Source organism: Diabrotica undecimpunctata, chromosome 1, assembly GCF_040954645.1.
Source record: "Diabrotica undecimpunctata isolate CICGRU chromosome 1, icDiaUnde3, whole genome shotgun sequence".
NCBI classification, from domain to species: domain Eukaryota; kingdom Metazoa; phylum Arthropoda; class Insecta; order Coleoptera; family Chrysomelidae; genus Diabrotica; species Diabrotica undecimpunctata.
Genome location: NC_092803.1, coordinates 181,721,305 through 181,732,581, shown reverse-complemented (window position 1 = coordinate 181,732,581; position 11,277 = coordinate 181,721,305). Strand labels below are relative to the sequence as shown.

Genomic DNA, 11,277 nt, shown 5'->3' with positions numbered 1-11,277 from the left:
TGATATGCGGTTGTTCTTCTAGCAGACCTTACATCCAATTGCAGTAATCCAGCCTTGCATCAAAATCTCTCTCATGTAAAGCTTGGTGGGGAACTACATGATAAGCATGCAGTCTAAAAACAGCACAACAAATATTGGTGAAAAAGAAACCTCTATATTTACTAAAACTGATTACTTAAAACTTAATTGATGATCTAGAACTGGAAGGTGTGGACACATTCGTCTACCTAGGCTCGCTGCTGACCAAAGACAACAATGCCAGCAAAGAAATTAAAAGAAGAATAGTGCTTGCCAATCAATGCTATTATGGCTTAAGGAAACATATGGCCCCAAAACTACCCAGAAAAATTAAAGTTACCATATATAAAACACTAATAAGGCCAGTGTTAACATACGGATCTGAAACGTGGTCACACAGAATGACCAAGAATTGCTTAAACGTTTCGAGAGAAAAATTCTAAGGAAAATATATGGAGGAATCCAAGAACAGGGTTTGTGGCGTAGGCGCTACAACTTTGAGTTATATAGAAGTTTTGGGGAACCTGGCATTGAAAAATGTATTAAATTAGCACGCATTCGATGGATAGGACATATAATTAGGCGAGATGAAGATGCAACGATCAGAAAAATTTTCGACCGAAGAGGACCAGTGGGAAGACGAGCCAGAGGAAGACCAAAACTTATGTATCAAGATAATCGGAGTTAAAGCATAGAGAAGATTTGTCAGAGACAGGGGCGAATGGAAGATTGTTCTGAAGAAGGCTTCGGCTCATAACGAGCTGTAATACCACTGATGATGATTATGATATTCACTAAAACTCAAAAAATCTTGAAAAATCCACAATTGTTTCACAAGATAAATCGTGCATAATTTTTTTTAAGAAACGGATAAAAGGATAAAAGCGCCGTGTTGCCGTTTTTATCGGAATATTAAAATAACAGTTGAATCTAAAGTTTAAAGGAAATTCCAAGTTTCTAAACGTTCACTTTATAATATGAAATACCAACCTGTGATGTTTTAAAATCCTTAGAACAGTAGTTTTGGGTATGTTTAATTCTATAGAGATTTGCCGACTACTTATGTGGATTTTGTTGAATTAAAGCAAGAACATTGATTGAATTATCTTCGGTCATACCTCTACTACGTCGTTTAAAACAAGGACGATAAAAACTACCAGTTTCTCTTAATCTTCTTGCCTTTCTTTCAAATACTTCTTTGCCATAATGTCTCCTGTTAGGATATCTTACAGAATATATACGTGAGGCAATAGCGGCATTTTGGTGACATTCGAAATAAACTCCAATCATATCATACAATTCTGCATTTGATATACTCATTACGAATTATTAGTACTGATTTAACAATGTTTTGACTGCTGTCAATAAATAAACAATATGAACTCCCCGTCAAATTCATTGTCGTAGCCTACTTAGTTTCAAAAAAACTATTATTAATCATATGAAATAACAATGGTCAAAATAAGTATCAACATTAAGATTCTTCTGCTATAAAAAAATTTGAAAGTAATTACTGACTTATTTTTTAATTTAATTTAGAATACAGGGTGAGTCAATACTATACTTATTTATGTTTATGCGTTTTTATTCATATCTCGAGTTCGACAAAAGCTATTGTCGAACTCGAGATATGAATGTCTGTAAAATTTACAATAAATAGGTGTTTCCATTAAACATTTTGAAGAAAAACAAATTTTAATTTTTTCTATTCGAAAGTACCCTCTACCCATGACAATTAAAACTAAATGCAATATAATTTTATACTAGATGTAAATTAATTCATCCACACTCTTTCTAATGACACTAATTTCGTTAAAATCGGTTGATCCAAATCAAAGTTATAGATATTTATCCACAAATACTTTCCCACTCTCCCCCACCCTTTATTTGAAAAAATAAAAAAAGTAAAGAAAAGTAAAAAAAAATACAAAAATAAAGAAAAGTACTTGAACAACTTTGTGCAGAATTTAGGCCTCTTTCTAGTTTACTTATTTAACACTTGGTATAATTGGGCATATTGCCCAAAAAACTGCTTTTCAAAGTTTTCTTCACAGGTTACGCCCTCTAGCGGTTAACCCAGAAACTTGAAAGTTATTTCCAGCGATTTCTCTTGACCACTTTTACTAAGGAATGTTGTCTCCTAAAGTTATAACATGAATATTTTCTGATATAAAGCCGAGAGATCGGCTTATTGTAACACCCGGTACATACAAACCAAACAAGCATTTGCGTTTGCCAGTACTCTTTCTATTAATATATTAAATGCTTATATATCTAAATAGTAATTCTCAAATAAAAAGAATATACTAATTTAAGTATTTATTATCCGCTCAGTCGACACATAATTAATGTGAATGAAAACATATGTTTTATATTAGATCTAATGTATTATTTTTATTAACTAACGCTTTTATTAACTAACGCGCTAATAACCGTGGCACCATCTGTCCAAGATCTAAAAAAACTAAATGTCTTTGGCATTTACTAGGCTATATTATAGGGTAGGCCTTTTGTATATATATATATATATATATATATATATATATATATATATATATATATATATATATATATATATATATATATATATATATATATATATATATATATATATATATATATATATATATATATATATATATAAACGAGCGCCGAAATGCCCAGTTGACCAGTACTAATCGAGTAACGACGAGAAGTAGATCCACCAGGCTTGAGAATGGCAAGTGAGACCTTGCCGAAACGTCGCCAAAACAATGGTTTTCAAGAAAACCAGCATTTTACAACGCGGAGTCAAACCCGGAAAAATAGTGACAGCATATATATATATATATATATATATATATATATATATACATATATATATACATATATATATATATATATATATATATATATATATATATATATGTATTTTTTAATACCACCCATGCATTAATGAGTTTATATTTCGGTATTCTACGCAAAAATTCCAGAAAACTATAAAAATTATTAGTTGTCTAAAATGACAAAAATGATAAAATTAAAATGTGGTTTTTTTAACATAGATTTTGGAAAAGATGTTTTTTTTGGTTCAGTTATTTTCGTTCAATAAAACTACTTTATTTTCGAATTAAGAGGAATTAGACAGTTCATCGTCCTGGGATTCACAATCAAATGTTGTTGATAGAATGGACTGTTTGTAGGTACTTTCAGTTTGTTTATGGCGACGTATTTATTTACAGATAATGTACAAAATTATCTCTTACAATGTAAAATGCAATAGCTGCAAATTAACTAATAAGATAAGATAGAAATAATCTACAAATATAAATATCTGAATATCCTTTTGCTGGCTAGTTTAAATTTTAACTTAAATTAATGTACTGTGTATTCAAAGAGACATGATTCTGTTTTCGAGGTAATTTTTTAAGTTTTCTTATAAATTTTTGAAAAAGATACCAACTATTATTTGTAATTTGTAGTGTCTGTGTGTGGTTATTTTTATCCAATATATTACAATTTGCCTTCTATTCACAAAAGGAGTAGTCACAGAAGGAGAGCAGTAAAAAGTTTTTCAGTTTAGTGTTTAAATCATTGAGGCACTTTCCATTGTAGCCTACGCAGCACTGCTCCAGGGAAATAAACAAAATATAACCGTATTGAGTACATCGCAAAATCCAAGAATTTGACGAGTGTTTCATTAATATAAGTATATTTTTTGTCTGTTAAGAGATAGAAAAACCTTCAAAAAAAAGTATTCTAAATGTTTTTAAATTAATGTTGCCTCAATAGCAAAACAGCTAAATAAAGTAATATCTTTAATTGTTTATAACTTTGCTAAACATTTTTATGGTTGCTCTTATAGAGGAAATTTAAAGTGCTTAACGAACCCTCAAAACTTTAGCTGGATATATTAATTAGTTTACTGTCTAGTCTGGATAGCATTTGGAGATAGATTTAGGTAGGTCAATAGTAGTGTAAACTTAAAATTGCGATTGAATTGAGTCCAAGCATTTTTTGTCATTCAAATGCGTCTCCAATCTCCTACTTCGTAGTTACCATCGTTAGTTATACCACATACGAGATAGTTGAAGATGTTTGCTATATTTATCCTTATGACATATTTACCATACATATTGAATAAGACAAGTGATAAAACACATCCTTGTCTAACCATTCTCTCTAATCTGAATTACCTTGAAAACTTCTAATCTAGTAGTACTGTTGCCATATTGGACTGGTACAGATTTTTAATAAGTGTCATCAGGTGTATCGACGTGCCCATCTCTATTAAAATGTGTTCTGGTAGTCAACAAAGCATATTATCATATTTATGTACTTGAAATTCTCTCGACGTTTCAATAGTTGAGCTAAGTTCAGGATTTGCTAATATGTAACATTTCCCTTTACAAACTCCGCTTGTTCCTACGGTATTTGATAATTTTGTTAAGTTTTTAATCTGTTTTTGATAATATGCAACACGATTTTACTTTCACGTGTTATTGGTGACAATTACGGTAGTTTTCTCATCTGATAGTGGCTGCTTTTTTATATGGTACTGAAATATAAATTAAGGTACACCAATTAGATAGTCATTTTCCCGAATTCCAAACAGTGAAACAGATAGAATAGATCCTTTGTCACCTAGTGACTGGACTATTTCTCCTGGTACTCTCCCGGAGCAAGACAGTAGGTTCTCTGAGTAGTCGGAGGGCTATAGATTTTCTGCTGTAGTTTCGTTATTGTTCACTTCCCCAATCTGCACCCGTGTATGTTTTACAATTGATAGCCGAGGATTTTCATCTTGATCTTATTAGGATGCAACCTATTTGATTTCTTGTTCGTCCATTTAGGGAACATCATGTGGACAACCTACGTGGAATGATTGGATAAAACATGTATATAATTACAAGATGATACTGTACACAGAACTTCACAAGATGGTCACCTCTCGCATTTTTCTAACTTAGTCCACTGCTACCCTTTAATATTTTCTTCTTATACTAGAATATATACTCCTTTAATATTTTGTTTAGATGACCCTACTTTGTCGTTGAAATCTCCTAGGATGGTGACTACTTTACTTTCTTCTTTCTTCTAGTTTCTTCTAGACGTCCACAGAACCTGTCAATGTCTTGATCTTGTGCAGCAGTTATAGGAACGTATCTCTGTATAAAGTGTCTTCGTGAATATTCGCATTTTAATGAATATTATTCTGTCATCGATAGTATTATATTCAATCACGCAGTCGCTAAGTTAGGAGGGTACAATTATTGCGACTTCATTTGTTCTTGCATTATTTGTCTGAAAGGTAGACGACGTTACTAGCAGTGGTTTTAAAATGACCTTTACTGTTCCAGTGAGTTTCTAAGAATCTCAATACCGAAATATTGTGGTTTGCCAATTTATTTTTCAATTATTTGTAGCTTTTCATTCAGGATTCTCTGAACGTTCCATGTTACAATTCTTTGACACTTTCTTAAATTTAGTTTAAACTTGGATTTAGTCGCACAGTTTCTGCAATATACCAAATCCGTCACAGCTTAACAGCAGGAAGCATATTTCACACCATTCGACCCGGAATAGATATGGCACCGAGAGTGAGTCGAGTTACTATACATCCTATCTTCACTTTCTGTCATATTGGGAGAAATTATTTTGGAAATATACAATGCATTGCTTTTCTTTTGTTTTCTGCACCGCACTAGCACAACAATTCAAACTGCACCAGGTCTCTGCTATTAAAGAACGCTTTGAGGTTTTTAACTACATTTGGTAGTTTTGCTTCAGCTGCATATTTGCCAGACTTAATTTGAGATAAAAAGACTTACATTCATATTGTCAAGGCAATTTTTGTTTCTCAAACGAAACTTATCGTTAGGATTAAACCACAAATTAATTCAAAGAATATTAAATGTAAGTATAAAGATCCTAATAACATTTGAAAGACAATTAATTTTTTGTAGTTAAACTATAGGATTTTTCATTTAAAATTATTGCCTTAAAATAATTAAAATATGGTGTACAAGTTTTAAATACCTTGTATTTGGGAACCGGATTAATTTCTAAAAAAAAACATTACCTACTCTTGATGTGAACAAATTTTCAGGAGATTGTATTTTATACAAAATATTTTTGACACACACTGACATTGCTAATTATTTTTATCTTATATTATGAAATACCTACAAATTCACTGACTCATTTAATTGATATGAACATGTATTAAACTAAAAAACTGATAAGTTAGTTATATATATATATATATATATATATATATATATATATATATATATATATATATTTATAACATTTTCTCTTTTCTATAACATTTCTTCTTTTATATATAACATTTTCTCTTTATTGTTTGGTTCTTTGAAGTTATAGTTATATCAGTCAATATCCGTGTTGGTGACTTTTGTATTATTATTCTTGAGCATTACTTATTATTATAATATTTTGGGTATTGTGTTCAACTCTACCTAAGCTGCTGAGGTAAATCAGGTTACTAGACCTACTTTTCCCTACAGAACACAATTTATATCCTTCATTTAGTTCTGCTTCCCATTATCCTTTCTAGTTCGTGTCTTAAATGAAAGCAATTTAGTCTTTCTTTTTTTAAGCTCATCTATCAACTGTATCCTTTTAATAATAATGAGCTTCTATCCGGATTTTTCTAGTTTGTAGTTGTGTTCCGCATGGAATAGTCCTTACCTGAAAATCTAAACGGACGTTTGATGTCTGAACACCATTTCTATCAGTATCATGTCCAGCATGGTCTGGCAAACACAGTACAAATGCGACTAAAGTACAACATTATGTCGCACTCTATTTTAATTTTTCTGTACAAGACAGACTGTCTACTGTAAGGACCACTCTATCAATCAATGTATTATTATCCGTATTCCGCCACTACGAGTCACGCATGAAATTCCGATAATCTTTTAAATATTCTTTAAATATGAATAAAGTTGTACACAATTTGTTTTCCAAACATTTGTTAGATATCTTGGTACAAGGACCTTTGTAATTAGTTTAAAAGTTATGTTCTGATGATCTGTTTATTATTTATATTTGTTGGGGGAATTTTTAAAGTTTCATTTAAAAGCCATTTACTCGATTTTTGCTGCAGTAGAGGTAACATTAAACGAATCAGTGGAGGTACTGTAATACTAACAAAATAACACTTAATTGTTTGCAGATGGTCAACTTTTATTGGAGCAGTTTTTTTGGTATCCAATATTAAAATCTGCAGAGCATTTTGTCACATAAATCAATTTCGATATGAAGATCCAGATAGATATAGTAGATACAGGTCATATCAAGTGTCGTATAAGATAGAGCAGCATGCTAGTTGTCAAGATGTTCGTCTTCCTTTTCAAGATGTATCTTGTAATGATTGTACAAGAATAGAGATTTCACATTCAAATATTTCCGATGTAACACCTGCAGCATTTGTAAAAGTACCCTCCACGACATATTTAAAACTATCGGGAAACTTTATCAATACTATACAACCTGGTGCTTTTGCTGGTCTCCACAATTTAGAGCAACTAGACTTACATAACAACCAAGTAGTAAATATATCCCAAGGAATATTCAACTCTTTAGTTCAGTTAAAATCTCTTGATCTGTGTAAAAATAAAATCAGCAACATAGATCCCAATTTTTTAACAGGCATTATTTACTTATCGTCATTAAATTTGTCAGAAAATGCTTTAAAATCTTTTGATAGCGTGGTGTTAGGCCAAAACAATTACTTTAAGATGTTAAATTTAAGTGATAATAATATTTCCTTTATAAATTTGAGCAAGTTTAATGGCGAAATTAATACTTTAGATGTTTCAAATAATAAGTTGACATTTTTTAATGTATGCCTCTCAGGGTTACATAATCTTAATGCTAGTAATAATGAAATAAAATATTTACTTGCCGATGCTTGCTCATTCAGTGCAGCTTTAACAACTTTGGATGTTAGTTATAATTTGCTGAATGAAAAATACATAATGAATATTTCAAAACTAACCAAATTGGAATGGTTAAGTATAGCGGGAAATAATCTGTCCTTTATTCCTGTTAACCTATTTGTAAATTTAACAAACTTGTCATTTTTAAACATGTCACATAATAAGATAAGTTACTTGAATTATGGAGTACTGGACCATTTAAATCTTTTGCAAAGTTTAGATTTGTCGTACAACAAGCTCACGACCCTTAAAAGATACTTGCACTCATTGTCGGCACTAACATCTATATACATCAATAACAATAAAATCACAAACATTAATAGTAAACAACTATTGAGCGACATTCACGGATTAAACATTATAAACATAGATAGTAATGATTTCACTTGTGAAAATTTGGTAGAAGCAATTCATGATTTTAAAAATAGAATGTTTAAAGGTACAGCAACTATTGGATCAAATATTGACGGCATTGCTTGCAAAGAAGAAACATTGCCAGAAGTAAATCCTGAGGCAAAGCTTAAAGAGGATGTTATAAAATATTTGGAGACAACAATTTCGGCAAAGCTTGAGAAATCCGAGAGCCTTCAGTTCGACAAAAGCCTCATGTACGACTATTTTAACAAAGATTTTAAGAATAGCAACTTTTATAAGTACCTGGAAGGACTGAAAAATATTAGTACGCTAAATTTTAATGGCACTGACATGCTAAAGTACTTCAATCAAGATTTTAAAAACAGTTTGTTCTATAAATATCTGGAAAGTTTAAAAGCTAACGAAAACTCGACCAGAGATTTTAACAGAAGTCTTTACAACTACTTCAACAACGATTTCAACGGTACTTATCTTGTTAAATATTTGACTAAACTAGAAAAATCCAAAGATGATTTCATTGACTCTTTTGAAAATAGCAGCATGTTTAACTACTTTAATAAAGGCTTTCAAAATAGCACTTTTTATAAGTACTTTGAAAATTTAAATGCAAAATTTGATGATATTCAACAAAAAGATCGTGGTACTGCTGAATATTTTCATAGTAACTCTGAACACCAAAGAAATGACTATTCTCCTATGCTTTCAATGTTGTCTATAATAATTGTTCTCTTGATAATTTTAGTAGCGTTTAAAGCTGTTCAAATATATTTCAATTACAACAAAAAAAATCTTCTCTCTAGGGAACAAGTTGAACTTTTAGACACAAATAGTATACCGTAAGGATAAGATTGTGTGTGTATATGTGTATGTACAGGGTGTTTTTAACTATTTTGTAAATATTTATAAAGGACCGTAAATTGTAGTTAACCCAGTATAATTAGATAATATTTAGAACATGTATTTATTTATACTAAAGAGGACAATCAGACAACGTATTTACCTACAGTGGCTCTCATCTTAAATGATGCAGTCGCTACTCAATAAAACTAGCTTGTACCAATGGCTTCATATTTATTAGAAAAAAATTACGTACTAAAATTAAATTACTATAGGTCTTCTAAAATAGCATAAGCTATTTTTTGGGTTTTAAATATAACATACTTGTTAATATAACATACTATCTTCTTCTTAAAGGGCCTATCCGTTCCGGATGTTGGCGATCATCACGACTATCTTTACTTTGTTTATTGCAGCGCGGAACAGTTCAGTGGTAGTCGTGTTATACCACTTTCGTAAATTTTGAAGCCAGGAAATGCGTCTTCTTCCCGGTCCTCTCTTACCATTTACCTTCCCTTGGAGAATCAGCTGGAGAAGGCCGTAACGTTCTTGATTTCTCAATACATGTCCTAGATATTCCAACTTTTTAGTTTTGACGGTCATGAGAATTTCACATTCTTTCCCCATTCTACGCAGGACCTCCACATCAGTAACTCTGTCAACCCAGGATATACGTAAGATGCGCCTATAACACCACATTTCGAAAGATTCGGCCGATAACATACTATGTATAACATAAACATTTAGTTATTTTGTGTATGATTTTGATGTCACCGCTAAAATAATGCAAACTTTAAAACAAAAAAATTAATAAAGAAAACAAACTCGACGCATTGAAAAATGATTGCTTATGTTTTGTAAATCCCCCTTCATTATCAATTACAGCCTGTAATCGTCTAAGCGTTGATTCCAACAACTTTCTAGTGTACTCTGGGAAAATTGGGTCCCAAGCTTCAGTAATTTTTACTTTCAATTCATTTCTATTTAATATTGGGGTATTATTTACTTTTTTTTTAATGCCAGCCACACATTTTTAATACCATTTAAATCTGGTGACTGGGCTGGTGTTTTAATGACATTTCGTGTGATATGACGTGTGTTTTGGATCGTTGTCCTGATACAAGCGGTAATTGTTATTGATACCTAAATTTTTGAGCACTAGTGGCGAGATGCTGCCTTAGTATATCCAAATACATGTACTGTTTCATATTTACTTCAATAAAATGCATGCTACTCCTATGAACGACATACACCTGCACATTATGACCCCGCCTTCACCGTGACTTACCGTAACTTTCATATTTTTTAATTTTAGTTCTTCATTTGGCTTTCCCCATACAGATATGTTTCCATTGGACTCAAACAAGTTCTGTATATCCGCTTATACGCATTTCATCCTAAAAGGAATCGACGGAGCGGCTATTTACAAACGCTCTGAACGTGAAAACAATCTTTCCTGTCGTAGTAAAAGCAACACTAAAATGGCTTCGATATGGACGCAATAGCGACATCTGATCATAAATCCGGAAAATAATTGTCGAAACCAAATCAAAATTGGTTTCGACAATTAGTTGGATTTAAGTTATTTTGGTTTCATCAGCAAATATTGCTGTTCTAAAAACTCAAATCTTTGTTAATATGCATAACGCCTTCTGGGTATTTCGCTTCGGCCATTTTTCGAATAAAATGCTCACTCCGCTACATGAGTAGTTCACGTTGTCCACATCGCGAAATGAGTCAAAATTTCGGACATTGTCCGATGAGCGTAACATATACATTCCAATTTATAATAAATAGCACTACTAGTTTAAATTTAGTGTATAAAAAATGTATATTCATTTTAACATAATTAATTATATTTATGTTTTGTTACTTTTATGTTTTTATGTAATTGTTTTCTTTCTATTTCATCATTGATATTTCGCTCCATTTTCATTTCGTTTCTTATTTGTTCTTTTCTAACTCTCCAGTTTCGATCTACCGCAGCTTCATTTCAGTTAATCCATTTCTGTCGTCATAAGTTTGTTGCTATTAGCTTTGGTAACGTCTCATACTTCCGAACCGTAAAGTGTAATACTTTGGACTATACTACCGTAAATGT

At 31.4% G+C, this 11,277-nt stretch overlaps 2 protein-coding genes across 4 annotated transcripts in view; both read left to right on the top strand.

Moving 5' to 3' along the window:
* Positions 1 to 11,277, top strand: part of LOC140432661 (tubulin glycylase 3A-like) — a 131,201-nt gene that overhangs the window by 46,298 nt on the left and 73,626 nt on the right. The window lies entirely within an intron of this gene.
* Positions 2,957 to 11,277, top strand: part of LOC140442518 (uncharacterized) — a 40,948-nt gene continuing 32,627 nt past the window's right edge. Inside the window, exons 1-2 of the mRNA XM_072533584.1 lie at positions 2,957 to 3,415; positions 7,199 to 9,175. Of these exons, the coding sequence (XP_072389685.1) occupies positions 3,399 to 3,415; positions 7,199 to 9,175 (1,994 nt within the window). The 5' untranslated portion in view covers positions 2,957 to 3,398. The remainder of the gene's footprint in view (positions 3,416 to 7,198; positions 9,176 to 11,277) is intronic.